Source organism: Nipponia nippon, unplaced genomic scaffold (genome assembly GCF_047370975.1).
Source record: "Nipponia nippon isolate SJK-2023a ecotype South Korea unplaced genomic scaffold, ASM4737097v1 scaffold_51, whole genome shotgun sequence".
Taxonomy (NCBI): domain Eukaryota; kingdom Metazoa; phylum Chordata; class Aves; order Pelecaniformes; family Threskiornithidae; genus Nipponia; species Nipponia nippon.
The window spans coordinates 618,910-632,176 of record NW_028262371.1 but is presented as its reverse complement, the minus strand read 5'-3'; the positions used below and the strand labels follow the sequence as shown (position 1 = coordinate 632,176).

The window sequence follows — 13,267 nt, the reverse complement described above, 5'->3', positions numbered from 1 at the left end:
CCCCCCAGTCCCTCCCAGTACCCCCCTCGTACCCCCTCAGTGCCCACCAGTCCCTCCCAGTACCGCCCAGTAGCCCCCCATTGCTCCCAGTGCCCCCCCAGTCCCCTCCCAGTCCTCCCCGGTACCTCCCAGTACCCCTTCGCACCCCCCCCAGTGCCCCCCAGTCCCCCCTGACTCCCCCCCCCGTCCCTCCCACCAGCCCTCCCAGTGCCTCCCAGCGCCCCGGGCGCAGGCCGTGGGGCAGATGTGGGGCGCCGTGGGGCGGGCGGGGGGCCGCGGCCTGCGCGGGGCGGCCATGGGGACGCGGGCGGCCCAGGGGCCGCTGGCGGGGAAGGTGGCCTTGGTGACGGCCGCCACCCAGGGGTGAGTGACCCACGGCGACCCACGGCGACCCACGGCGACCCATAGCGACCCACAGCCCCCGGGAGCCATGGCGACCCACAGCCCCCCACGGCGACCCATAGCCCCCCCATAGCCCCCCCAGCCCTATAGCCCCATAGCCCCCCACCCCCAGCCCCATAGATCTCCCTATAGATCTCCCCATAACCCCCCACAGCCCCATAGATCTCCCTATAGATCTCCCTACAGACCCCCCATAGCCCCCCATAGCCCCCCACCCCCAGCCCCACAGCCCCCCACAGCTCCCCACAGCCCCCATAGCCCCCCCAGCCCCATAGATCCCCCTATAGACCCCCCATAGCCCCCCCAGCCCCATAGATCCCCCTATAGACCCCCCATAGCCCCCCCAGCCCCATAGATCTCCCTATAGACCCCCCCATAGCCCCCCCAGCCCCATAGATCTCCCTATAGACCCCCCCATAGCCCCCCCAGCCCCATAGATCTCCCCATAGCCCCCCCATAGCCCCCCCAGCCCCATAGCCCCCCCATAGATCTCCCCCCAGCCCCCCCTCACCCCCCCGCCCCCCAGGATCGGGCTGGCGGTGGCGGAGGCGCTGGCGGGGGCGGGGGCGCGGGTGGTGCTGAGCTCCCGCCGCGCCCCACACGTGGAGGCCGCCGTGGGGCAGCTGCGGGCCCGGGGGCTGGAGGTCAGCGGGGTCGTCTGCCATGTGGGGCAGCCCCACAGCCGCCAGGGCCTCGTCCAGAAGGTGAGGGGCTGGGGGGGCGCAATGGGGCGCTGGGCTCCCATGGGGCCGGGGGGCGCAATGGGGCCGTGGGGGTTATGGGGCGCCGTGGGGCTGTGGGGGCTGTGGGGCGCTATGGGGCGCTGGGCTCCCATGGGGCCGGGGGGGTTATGGGGCGCTATGGGGCCGGGGGGGCTGTGGGGTGCAATGGGGCGCTATGGGGCTGTGTGGCGCTATGGGGCTGTGGGGCGCTATAGGGTGCTATGGGGTGCTATGGGGCTGTGTGGTGCTATGGGGCGCTATGGGGCTGTGGGGCGCTATAGGGCGCGATGGGGTGCTATGGGGCGCTATGGGGCTGTGGGGCGCTATGGGGCGCTATGGGGCGCTATGGGGCTGTGGGGCGCTATAGGGCGCGATGGGGTGCTATGGGGCGCTATGGGGCTGTGGGGCGCGATGGGGCGCTATGGGGCGCTATGGGGCTGTGGGGCGCTATAGGGCGCGATGGGGTGCTATGGGGCGCTATGGGGCCCCGTGTTCCGGGGGGGCCTCCCTGCGGTTGTGGGGCGCAGTTGTGGGGCCGGGCCCCCCCCGGACCCCCAGGCCCCGCCCCCCGCCCCACCCCCCCGCCCCACCCCCCAGGCCCTGGAGACCTACGGCGCCATCGACATCCTGGTCTCCAACGCCGCCGCCAGCCCCGCCCTCGGCCCCACCCTCGACGCCGACGAGGCCGTCTGGGAGAAGGTCGGCCACGCCCACCCGGCCACGCCCGCCACGCCCCCCGGCCACGCCACGCCCCCCTAACCCCGCCCCCCCCCCTCAGGTCTTCCAGGTCAACGTGACGGCGGCGGCCATGTTGATCAAGCTGGTGGTGCCCCACATGGAGAAGAGGGGGTGAGGGGGCGGGGCTTTGGAGGGGGGCGTGGTCTGAGGAAGGCGGGGGGCGTGGTCGGGTTGGACGCGCCCCCCCGCCCCCCCCCCGGCCTCACGCTCCTCCCCCACCGTGGCGGCGCAGGGGCGGGGCCATCGTCTTGGTGTCGTCGGTGGCCGGGTACCTGCCCTTCCCGGTGAGGGGGGAGGGGCACGGCGGGATGGGGGAGGGGCACGGTGGGATTGGGGGAGGGGCCTGGGGATTGGGGAGGGGCGCGGTGCGATGGGGGAGGGGCATGGGGATTGCGGGAGGGGCACGGTGGCATGGGGGAGGGGCACGGTGCGATGGGGGAGGGGCATGGTGGGATTGGGGAGGGGCACGGGGATTGGGGGAGGGGCACGGTGGGATGGGGGAGGGGCACGGCGGGATTGGGGGAGGGGCACGGCGCGATGGGGTGCTGGGAGGCGCTTGACGGGATGGGCGCTGGGCGGGGCGGTGGGGCCCCGCCCCCCCGCTGACGGAGGGCGGGGCGGTGGGCGGGGCCAGGCGCTGGGGCCCTACAGCGTCAGCAAGGCGGCGCTGCTGGGGCTGGTGAAGGCCCTGGCGCCCGAGCTCCGCCCCCGCCGCGTCCGCATCAACGCCGTCGCCCCCGGCCTCATCCGGACCCGCTTCAGCGCCGCTGTGAGGGAGGGGCGGGCCCCGGGGGGGGCGGGGCCTGAGGGGGTGGAGCCCACGGGCGGGGCGGGGGCGTGGCGCGACCGCCTGGTGGGCCTCAACGGGTGGGGGCGTTGCCTGGCGGCGGGCGGAGCCGGGGGGAGGGCGGGGCTCGGGCGCGGGGGTGGAGCCTCCGGGGGGTGGGGCCTCGATTGGGTGTGGGCGGGGGGGGCTGGGTGGGCGTGGCCTCGGCGGGCGGGGCCCGGAGGTGGGCACCACCTCAAGGGGCTGACGGAGGGCGGGGGTGGGGCTGGGGCCGGCGGGGCGTGGCTTGGGGTGGGTGGGGCCCGGCAGGGCGTGGCTGGGCGTGGCCGTGACCACGCCCCTTCCCTGGCAGCTGTGGGAGGACGAGGCGACGCGGGAGCGGGTGATGTCGGCCATGGGCATCGAGAGGTGGGGGCTGGGCTGGGGGGGGGGGGGGTGAAAGGTCGCGGGGTCGCCGTAGGCGACCCCCGGTGACCCCGTGACCTTTGACCCCACCCCACCCCCACCCCCCCAGGCTGGGGACGCCATCGGAGGTGGCCGAGGTCGTGACCTTCCTCTGCTCCCCCGCCGCCGCCTACGTGGTCGGGGAGACCCTGGTGGTGGGGGGAGGGGCCCCCTCCCGCCTATAGGCGGCCCATAGGGAGCGCGGGGGCTATAGGGGGGTCTATAGGGGACGGGGGGGCTATAGGGGGTGTCTATAGGGGACGGGGGGCTATGGGGGGGTCTATAGGGGACACTGGGGTCTATAGGGGAGATTCAGGGGGGTGTATAGGGGACATGGGGGGCTATGGGGGGTGTCTATAGGGGACGGGGGGTCTATAGGGGGTGTCTATAGGGGACGGGGGGCTATGGGGGGGTCTATAGGGGACACTGGGGTCTATAGGGGAGATTCGGGGGGTCTATAGGGGACGGGGGGTCTATAGGGGGTGTCTATAGGGGACGGGGGGCTATAGGGGGGTCTATAGGGGACACTGGGGTCTATAGGGGAGATTCGGGGGGTCTATAGGGGACGGGGGGGCTATGGGGGGGTCTATAGGGGACACTGGGGTCTATAGGGGACCCGGGGTCTATAGGGGGTGTCTATAGGGGGCTCAGCCCCCCCCCCCCCCCGGGGCCGTCGTTTCGGGGCCCCAATAAAGCCCAGCCCTGGCAGCGCCGCGCCTCGGGGCTCCAACATGGCGGCCGCCGCCGCGGGGGCGGCCATCTTGGGGATGGGGTGGCCGCCGCGGGGGACGGGGTGGCCACCTTGGGGCGCCAAGATGGCGGCCTCCATCGGGGGGAGGGGGGGGGCCATCTCGGGGATCGGGTGGCCATTTTGGGTCACCAACATGGCGGCCTCCATGGGGGCGGGCAACTTGGGGGGTGGGGGGGGGCCGGGCGGCCATCTTGGCTCACCAGAACGATGCCCACCGCGTGGACGGCCATCTTGGGGCCCCCCCCCCCCCCCCCCCGGGACGCGACGGGCGGCCATCTTGCGGGCGCGCCCCCCGGGGAAAGGGGGGGGGGGGGGCGGCGGCGTGAGGCGGGAGGCGTGGGCGGGGTGTGGGCGGGGTTTATTGGGGCTCCTCCCCCTCCAGCCCCTCCAGCCCCTCCAGCCTCCCCGCTTCCCGCAGCAGCCTGTAGTAACGGGGGCGGTGCCGGGCCAGGAAGACGCTGAGTTTCCCGGGGACGCGGCGTTGAGGCTCCGCCCCTGGGGGTCACCGGGGTCACGGGGTCACCGGGGTCGGCGGGGTCACGGGGGAGAAGAAAGACGTTGGGGTCAGGGGCGGGGGCGGGGGGTGCCCACGACCCCCATCTCCCCCCGTGACCCCCAACCCCCACGACCCCAATGACCCCCATGACCCCCACATCCCCATGACCCCCGTGACCCTGATGACCCCCATGACCCCCACATCCCCATGACCCCCGTGACCCCAATGACCCCCCCAACCCCCATGACCCCCACGACCCCCATGACCCCAATGACCCCCATGGCCCCCCCAACCCCCATGACCCCCCGACCCCAATGACCCCCGTGACCCTGATGACCCCTACGTCCCCATGACCCCCCCAACCCCCATGACCCCCACGACCCCAATGACCCCCATGACCCCCACATCCCCATGACCCCCGTGACCCTGATGACCCCCCCAACCCCCATGACCCCCACGACCCCCATGACCCCCATGACCCCCACATCCTCATGACCCCCGTGACCCTGATGACCCCTACGTCCCCATGACCCCCCCAACCCCCATGACCCCCACGACCCCAATAGCCCCCGTGACCCTGATGACCCCCACGGCCCCATGACCCCCCCCAACCCCCATGACCCCCCCACCCCCGAATGCCCCCCCCAACCCCCCCCCCGCGCCCCTCCCCCACTCACCCAGGGCCCTGCAGAGCCCCTCCACGCGCCTCCGGGCGCCCGCCACCTCCTGGGGTCCCCCCTCCCCCCCCACCTCCTCCTCCACCTCCCCCACCCCGTACCCGAAATCGGCCTCATCCAGCTCCACCCGCAGCCCCCCGAGCCGGGCGCTGCGCCGGCGGGTGACGAAGGAGGCCGTGGGGCGCAGCCCCAGCGGGGCCAGGGCCTCCCCCACGCTGCCCCACGGCGCCGGCGGGGCCCCCAGGAGGCGGGAGAGCTCCCGCAGGACCCCCGCGTCGCCCCACACCTCCCGGTACGCCGTGGCGGCGCCGGGGGGCGGGGGGCGCCGGGGGTGGGGGGTGGGGGGGGGGGGGCGCCGGGGGGCGGGGGTGGGTCACCACGAGGCGGATGCAGGTCGCCGTGGGGCGGCTGCGGGTCGCCGTGGGGCGGCTGCCGGTTGCCGTGGGGCGGATGTAGGTCGCCACGTGGTGGGTGTGGGTCACCGTGGGTCAGCTGTGGGTCGCCGTGGGGCGGATGCAGGTCACCGTGGGTCAGTTGTGGGTCGCTGTGGGTCAGTTGTGGGTCGCCATGGGGCGGCTGCGGGTCGCCGTGGGGCAGTTGTGGGTCGCCGTGGGGCGGATGCAGGTCGCCGTGGGTCAGTTGTGGGTCGCCGTGGGTCAGTTGTGGGTCGCCGTGGGGCGGATGCAGGTCGCCGTGGGTCAGTTGTGGGTCGCCGTGGGGCGGATGCGGGTCGCCGTGGGGCGGGTGCGGGTCGCCGTGGGGCGGGTGTGGGTCGCCGTGGGTCAGTTGTGGGTCGCCGTGGGTCAGTTGTGGGTCGCCGTGGGGCGGATGCAGGTCACCGTGGGTCAGTTGTGGGTCGCTGTGGGTCAGTTGTGGGTCGCCATGGGGCGGCTGCAGGTCGCCGTGGGGCGGATGCGGGTCGCCATGGGGCGGGTGCGGGTCGCCGTGGGGCGGATGCAGGTCGCCGTGGGGCGGATGTGGGTCGCCGTGGGGCGGATGCAGGTCGCCGTGGGGCGGATGTGGGTCGCCATGGGGCGGCTGCAGGTCGCCGTGGGGCGGATGCAGGTCGCCGTGGGTCAGTTGTGGGTCGCCGTGGGGCGGATGCAGGTCGCCGTGGGTCAGTTGTGGGTCGCCGTGGGGCGGATGCAGGTCGCCGTGGGTCAGTTGTGGGTCGCCGTGGGGCGGGTGTGGGTCGCCGTGGGGCAGCTTGAGCTGCCAGCCCTGGCCCTGGCGGTGCCGCAGCCAGACGTCGGCTCGGCCCAGGGGGGCCCCGGCGCCGTCGAAGTAGCAGTCGCGGAAGGGGGGGGTGTGGGGCAGCCCCACGGCGCCCAGGGCCGCCAGCGCCGCCTCCGTCCCCGGCCCCACGGCGAACTTGACCTCCACCTCGATGGGGCTGGGGGAGGGGGCTGGGGGGAGGGGGGGATGTGGGGGTCGGGGTGGGGGGGGGGCCGGCACCCCCAGAGGGACCCCCAGCAGCGCCCCATAGAGCCCCAGTGCCCCCCAGTGCCCCATCCCAGAGCCCCCAGTGCCCCCCAGTGCCTCATAGAGCCCCCCAGTGTCCCCCAGAGCCCCCAGTGCCCCATAGAGCCCCCCAGTGCCCCCCAGTGCCCCATAGACCCCCCAGTGCCCTCCAGTGTCCCCCAGTGCCCCCCAGAGCCCCCAGTGCCCCATAGAGCCCCCCAGTGCCCCCAGACCCCCCAGTGCCCCCCAGTGCCCCATAGACCCCCCAGTGCCCCCCAGTGTCCCCCAGTGCCCCCCAGAGCCCCCAGTGCCCCATAGAGCCCCCCAGTGCCCCCCAGACCCCCCCAGTGCCCCCCAGTGCCCCATAGACCCCCCAGTGCCCCCCAGTGTCCCCCAGTGCCCCCCAGAGCCCCCAGTGCCCCCCCAGTGCCCCATAGACCCCCCAGTGCCCCCCAGTGCCCCCCAGTATCCCATCCCCCCCCGCGGCACCTGGCAGCCCGGGGAGGGCGGTTTCCATGGCGACGCGGAGCCCCCCGGGGGTGGGGAATGGGCGGCGGGGGGGGGGGGGGAGGGGCGAATGGCGGTGGGGGAGGGGCCGTCCCGGGGCATGATGGGATTGGGGGCGGGGCCGCGGGGGATTGTGGGTACTGGAGTGGGGGCGGGGGAGGCGCTTCGCGGCGGGACTGGGGGATACTGGGAGGGAACTGGGAGGCACTGGGACATAGTGGGGGCCACAGGGACGTACTGGGAAGCACTGGGAGGGAACTGGGAGGCACTGGGGGGGAACTGGGAGGCACTGGGATGTACTGGGAGGGGACTGGGTGGCACTGGGAGGGAACTGGGGGGACTGGGAGGGAACTGGGAGGCACTGGGACATAGTAGGAGCCACAGGGATGTACTGGGAAGCACTGGGAGGGAACTGGGAGGCACTGGGAGGGAACTGGCACGCACTGGGACGTACTGGGAGGGAACTGGCACGCACTGGGACGTACTGGGAGGGGACTGGGTGGCACTGGGAGGGAACTGGGAGGCACTGGGACATAGTGGGGGCCACAGGGACGTACTGGGAAGCACTGGGAGGGAACTGGGAGGCACTGGGAGGGAACTGGCACACACTGGGATGTACTGGGAGGGGACTGGGTGGCACTGGGAGGGAACTGGGGGGACTGGGAGGGAACTGGGAGGCACTGGGACATAGTGGGGGCCACAGGGACGTACTGGGAAGCACTGGGAGGGAACTGGGAGGCACTGGGAGGGAACTGGCACGCACTGGGACGTACTGGGAGGGAACTGGGTGGCACTGGGATATAATGGGGGCCACTGGGAGGCACTGGGATGCATTGAGGGAACTGGGAGGCACTGGGATGTACTGGGGCCCACTGATACGCACTGGGACATACTGGGTGGCACTGGGAGGGAACTGGGAGGCACTGGAAAGAAACTGGGAGGAACTGGGGACCATTGGGATGCACTGGAATATACTGGGCAGCACTGGGAAAGAACTGGGAAGCACTGGGAGGAAACTGGGATGCACTGTGATGTAATGGAGGCCACTGGGAAGCACTGGGAGGGAACTGGGAAGCACTCAGGACCACTGGGATGTACTGGGAGGCACTGGGACATACTGGGGGCCACTGGGAGGGAACTGGGAGGTACTGGGGTGTACTGGGATGGAACTGGGATGTACTGGTCCATACTGGGATGGAACTGGGAGACACTGGGAACACTGGGAGGGAACTGGGAGGCACTGGGAGGGAACTGGGGGGCACTGGGATGCACTGGAACATGCTGGGAGGGCACTGGAACATAATGGGAGCCACTGGGACGTACTGGGAAGCACTGGGATGTACTGGGGACCACTGGGACGCACTGGGAGGAAACGGGGGGCACTGGGAGGGAACTGGGATGTACTGGTGTGTACTGGGAGAGAACTGGGAGGCACTGGGACGTACTGGGAGGGGACTGGGAGGGAACTGTCACCCACCGGGGCACCGGGGGTTACTGGGAGGCACTGGGACGTACTGGGCGCACTGGTGGTGTCACCGTTGACCCCCTCAGCCCCGCCCCTCTGAGGCTCCACCCCCCCCCCGTGACGTCACTGGCGGCAGTGACATCACTGGGCGCCGCAAAGGCGGCCCCGACCCTGTCGAGCGGCTCCGAGGGGAACGCGATGACATCACCAGGCGCGCCCAACCCGGGTGTGACCTCATCGGGCGCCCCGCCCGGCGCCGTGATGTCATTGAGCGCCCCAACGGTGCCCGCGACCTCATCGAGTGCCGCGATGGCGGCCCCGACCCCGCCGAGCGCCTCCCGGCCCGACGCGATGATGTCATCGCGCACCCCAAAGGCAGCCCTGACCCCATCGAGCGCCACCCGGCCCGACGCGGTGATGTCATTGAGCGCCCCGCCCCAAGGGCAGCCCCGCCCCCATTGAGCGCCTCCTGGCCTGACGCAATGATGTCATCGAGTACCCCCAAAAATGGCTGTGACCTCACCGAGTGCCACGACGGTGGCCCCGCCCCCGTCGAGCGCCTCCCGGCCCGATGCGGTGATGTCATCAAGCGCCCCGCCCCAAAGGCAGCCCCGCCCCCATTGAGCGCCTCCCGGCCCGGCGCAGTGATGTCATCGCGTGCCCCAAAGGCGGCCCCGACCCCGTCGAGCGCCACCCGGCCCGGCGCGGTGATGTCATCGAGCGCCCCGCCCCAAGGGTAGCCCTGCCCCCATTGAGCGCCTCTCGGCCTGACGCAATGATGTCATCGAGCGCCCCCAAAAATGGCCGTGACCTCACCGAGTGCCGCGATGGCGGCCCCGACCCCGCCGAGCACCACCCAGCCCGACGCGGTGATGTCATCGTGCGCCCCAAAGGCGGCCCCGCCCCCATTGAGCGCCACCCGGCCCGACGCGGTGATGTCATCATGCGCCCCAAAGGCGGCCCTGACCCCGCCGAGTGCCACCCGGCCCGGCGCGGTGATGTCATCGCGCGCCCCACAGACAGACGCGACCTCGCCGAGCGCCTCCGAAACCAACGTGATGACGTCACCGAGCGCCCCCAGCACAGACGCGCTCCCATTGGCCGCCCCGCAGGCGGCCCCGACCCCGCTGAGCGCCGCCGCGACGTCACCGCCCGCCGCCGCGCCGCCGCCCTCCCGCTCCGGGCTCCCATTGGCCCTCCCGGGGCTCCCCCGCGCCCCATTGGCCGCCAGGGTGGGGCGGGGGCGGGGCTCTGTCCTGGGGGGCTCAGCGCCGGCGGCGGAAACCTGGGGGGGGGGGCGGGAAGAGAGGCGTCAGGGGAGGCCCCGCCCCCCCCACACCCCGCCCCCACCCCGGCCCCGCCCCCTCACCTTTGCTCCGCCCCTTCCTGCCCTTCGGCCTCTTCTTCTTCTTCTTCGCGGGGGGCGGCGCCTCCTGCGGGGGAGGGGGGGGGAAACAGGGGCGGGGTCAGGGGGCGGAGGAGGCGCGGCCCCGCCCCGCCCCGCCCCTCCCCGCCGCCCCACCTGATTGGCCGGCTCCAGCAGGGCGCTGACGTCGCCGAAGTGGGTGATGGCCTCCAGGCCGCCGCCCCCCGCCGCCGCCCGCCGCCGCCACGCCCGCTCCCGCCGGCTCTCGCCCAGCCGCACCAGCATGGCCTCCTCGTAGCGCCGCCTGCGCCCCGCGGCTCAGCCCCGCCCCACAAGTGCCCCCCTGCCCCACAAGTGCCCCCCCGCCCCCCAAGTGCCCCCCCAGACTCTGTGTCCTGCCCCCCAAGTGCCCCCGCAGCCCCACAAGTGCCCCCCAAGTACCCCCTCCTGCCCCCCAAGTGCCCCCCAAGTGCCCCCCCAGCCCCCCAAGTGCCCCCCCAGCCCCACAAGTGCCGCTCCTGCCCCACAAGTGCCCCACAAGTGCCCCCCAAGTGCCCCCCAGCCCCACAAGTGCCGCTCCTGCCCCACAAGTGCCCCACAAGTGCCCCCCAGCCCCACAAGTGCCCCACAAGTGCCCCCCCAGCCCCACAAGCGCCCCCCAGCCCCACAAGTGCCCCCCAGACTCTGCCTCCTGCCCCCCAAGTGCCCCCCAGCCCCCCTCCTGCCCCCCAAGTGCCCCCCCTCCTGCCCCCCCAAGTGCCCCCCCGCCCCACAAGTGCCCCCCCAGACTGTGTCCTGCCCCCCAAGTGCCCCCTCCTGCCCCACAAGTGCCCTCCAAGTGCCCCCCGCCCCCCTCCTGCCCCCCAAGTGCCCCCCCAAGTGCCCCCCCGACTCTGTCTCCTGCCCCCCAAGTGCCCCCCAAGTGCCCCCCCAGCCCCACAAGTGCCCTCCGCCCCCCCCCCCCAGTACCTGAGGAGGGCGTGGCGGGGCGTGGCGCCGGCCCCGCCCCCCAGCTCCTGGGGCCCCTCCCCCAGCTCCTCCCGCAGCTCCCGCAGGAGGGCGCTGCTCAGCGCCCGCCGCCGCGCCGCCGCCCGCGCCCGCTCCTCCCGGCCGCGCCCCGCCTCCTCTGGGGGGAGGGGAGCGCGTCAGGGGGGCGGGGCAGGGCGGGGCAGGGCGCCCCGGGGGGGGGGGGGCGGGGCCGGGCTCTCACCGTATTGGACGGGCACCAGGCGGGGCGGGACGTATCTCCGCCCACCGCCCTGCCCCGCCGCTTTGACTCCGCCTCCTTCTTCATCCTCCTCCTCCTCTTCCTCCTGCGGGGGGGGGGGGGGGGGTGTCAGCCAAGCGCCAGCCACGCCCCCCGCCGGGGGGCAGCGGGCGGGGAAGCGCGGCGCCGCGCCCTCACCTGCGCCGCCGCCATGTTGGCGGGGTCGGGGCGGAACCGCAAGGGGCCGGCGTCTCCTGTGGGGGGGTGGGTGTGACGGGCGGGTGTCAATCACGGCGGGGGCGGGAGAAAAAAAGGGGAGGGGCCCCGCCCTGGCCACGCCCTCACCGCTCCCGCCCGCGGCGGCCGCCCGCAGCAGCTTCTCCAGCCAATACTTGAGGCGCTGCTCCAGGGGGCGGAGCTTCTCCAGCACCTGGGGGGGGGGGGGGGGGTAGGGCCGGCTGTGACCACGCCCCCCCCGTGCGGCCCCGCCCCCCCGTCCCCAGGCCCCGCCCCTCACCACGCGGGTCTCCAGCAGGCGGGGGAGGGCGGGCAGCGCCCCCAGGGCCCCGCCCCGCGCCTTGGCCCCCAGCAGCAGCCCCAGGTCCTGCAGGTAGAGCAGCAGCGCCTGCGCCCGCAGCTCCAGCAGCGAGGGGCCCTGGGGGGGGGGGGGGGGGGGGCGGGGGCGGGGCCGGGGGGCCCACGTGTCCCCCGCGACCCCCAAGTGCCCCCCACCCCCACCCCCATATCTCCCCTAACACCCCCCCACCCCCCCCCCCAGGGCCCCCCCCAGGACCCACAAGTCCCCCCCTAAGACCCCCCGGGACCCCCCAATCCCCCCCGGACCCCCATGTCCCCCTTCAGACCCCCCAGACCCCCCAATCCCCCCCGACCCCCAAATCCCCCCCCCAGGGCTCCCATGTCCCCCTTAAGACCCCCCAATCCCCCCGGGACCCCCTTAAGACCCCCCCGGACCCCCAAATTCCCCCCCGACCCCCAAATCCCCCCCCCGGCCCCCCAATCCCTCCCGGGACCCCCCTAAGACCCCCAAATCCCCCCCCCCGGGATCCCATGTCCCTCTTAAGACCCCCCCCCCCAGACCCCCCAGTCCCCCCGGACCCCCAAGTCCCCCCCAGGACCCCTATATCTCCCCACATGGCCCCTGCCCCCCTCCCCCCCAATCCCCCCCCCCCCAGCTCCGGTACCTTCTCGGTGCGGAGCCGCCCGGCGCGGACCCGCCGCAGCAGCCCCCGCCCGTGCTCGGTCACCGCCGCCACCTGAAGGAGGGAGCCGGGGGTCACGGAGGGGTTTGGGGGGGTCCCGGGGGGGGACGGGGGACGGACGGGACCCCCCCACCTGCTCCCGCAGCGCCCGCAGCAGCGCCACGGCCTCCGCCGCCGCCGCCATTGCGTGAGGGAAAGGCTGAGGGGAAGGAGGCAGGAGCCAATCGGAGCGCGGCGCTGGACGCGCTGGCCAATGGGAGGGCGAGGAGGGAGGTGCTGGTCCCGCCCCCGCGCGGCGAGGCGGGAAGCGGTGAGGAGAAACCGGGCGGGCCAATCGCAGCGCGGTGCCGACTACACTGGCCAATGGGAGGGCGAGGAGGGCGGTGCTGGCCCCGCCCCCGATGGGCCGGGCGGGAAGCGATGAGGAGCAGGCGGGCGGGCCAATCGGAGCGCGGAGCTAGCGGCCGCGACCAATGGGAGGGCGAGGAGAGCCGCAGGGGTCCCGCCCCTGCGCCGCTGGGCGGGAAGGGCTGAGGAGAAAGCGGGCGGGCCAATCGGAGCGCGGAGGTGGCGGCATTGGCCAATGGGAGGGCGAGGAGGGCGGTGCTGGTCCCGCCCCCCCCGCCGTTGGGCGGGAAGAGCTGGAGAGAAAGCAGGCGGGCCAATCGGAGCGCGGCGCTGACCGCAGTGGCCAATAGGAGTGCGAGGAGGGCGGTGCTGGTCCCGCCCCCCCCGCCGTTGGGCGGGAAGCGGTGAGGAGCAGGCGGGCGGGCCAATCGGAGCGCGGCGCTGGACGCGCTGGCCAATGGGAGGGCGAGGACGGCAGCGCAAGTCCCGCCCCGATGGGCTGGGCGGGAAGCAGTGAAGAGAAGGCAGGGGAGCCAATCGGAGCGCGGCGCAGGACGCGCTGGCCAATGGGAGGGCGAGGAGGGAGGTGCTCGTCCCGCCCCCGCGCGGCGAGGCGGGAAGCGGTGAGGAGAAAGCGGGCGGCCCAATCGCAGCGCGGTGCCGACTACACTGGCCA

General features: G+C 73.9%; 2 protein-coding genes and 1 long non-coding RNA gene across 6 annotated transcripts; 1 reads left to right on the top strand and 2 right to left on the bottom strand.

The window, feature by feature from the left end:
• The first annotated feature begins 195 nt into the window (after positions 1-195).
• Positions 196-3,326, top strand: LOC148051917 (dehydrogenase/reductase SDR family member 4-like). 2 transcript variants are annotated; one of them, XM_087735024.1, is made up of 8 exons: positions 196-363; positions 929-1,106; positions 1,722-1,823; positions 1,903-1,973; positions 2,095-2,146; positions 2,497-2,631; positions 3,002-3,057; positions 3,164-3,326. In XM_087735024.1, exons 1-8 carry the CDS (start codon positions 245-247, stop codon positions 3,276-3,278), a joined length of 828 nt encoding a protein of 275 aa, XP_087591150.1. In that variant the 5' UTR covers positions 196-244; the 3' UTR covers positions 3,279-3,326. The 2 variants fall into 2 exon arrangements, with proteins under 2 accessions (XP_087591150.1, XP_087591151.1); XM_087735025.1 differs by lacking the exon at positions 2,497-2,631.
• Positions 3,327-4,185: 859 nt separating this feature from the next.
• Positions 4,186-5,732, bottom strand: LOC148051916 (uncharacterized). Its single transcript, XR_015699430.1, has 2 exons — positions 5,018-5,732; positions 4,186-4,339 (listed from the first exon to the last, which is right to left on the bottom strand). It is a non-coding gene; the product is annotated as an uncharacterized LOC148051916 (long non-coding RNA).
• Positions 5,733-9,488: 3,756 nt separating this feature from the next.
• On the bottom strand, positions 9,489-12,565 carry NGDN (neuroguidin). Of its 3 annotated transcripts, none has more exons than XM_087734984.1 (10): positions 12,377-12,565; positions 12,226-12,297; positions 11,541-11,627; positions 11,369-11,453; positions 11,222-11,277; positions 11,027-11,129; positions 10,786-10,942; positions 9,973-10,120; positions 9,820-9,883; positions 9,489-9,735 (listed from the first exon to the last, which is right to left on the bottom strand). In XM_087734984.1, exons 1-10 carry the CDS (start codon positions 12,425-12,427, stop codon positions 9,716-9,718), a joined length of 843 nt encoding a protein of 280 aa, XP_087591110.1. In that variant the 5' UTR covers positions 12,428-12,565; the 3' UTR covers positions 9,489-9,715. The 3 variants fall into 3 exon arrangements, with proteins under 3 accessions (XP_087591110.1, XP_087591109.1, XP_087591111.1); XM_087734983.1 differs by having other exon boundaries at positions 11,541-11,678; positions 12,377-12,558; XM_087734985.1 differs by lacking the exon at positions 11,541-11,627.
• Positions 12,566-13,267: the final 702 nt, after the last annotated feature.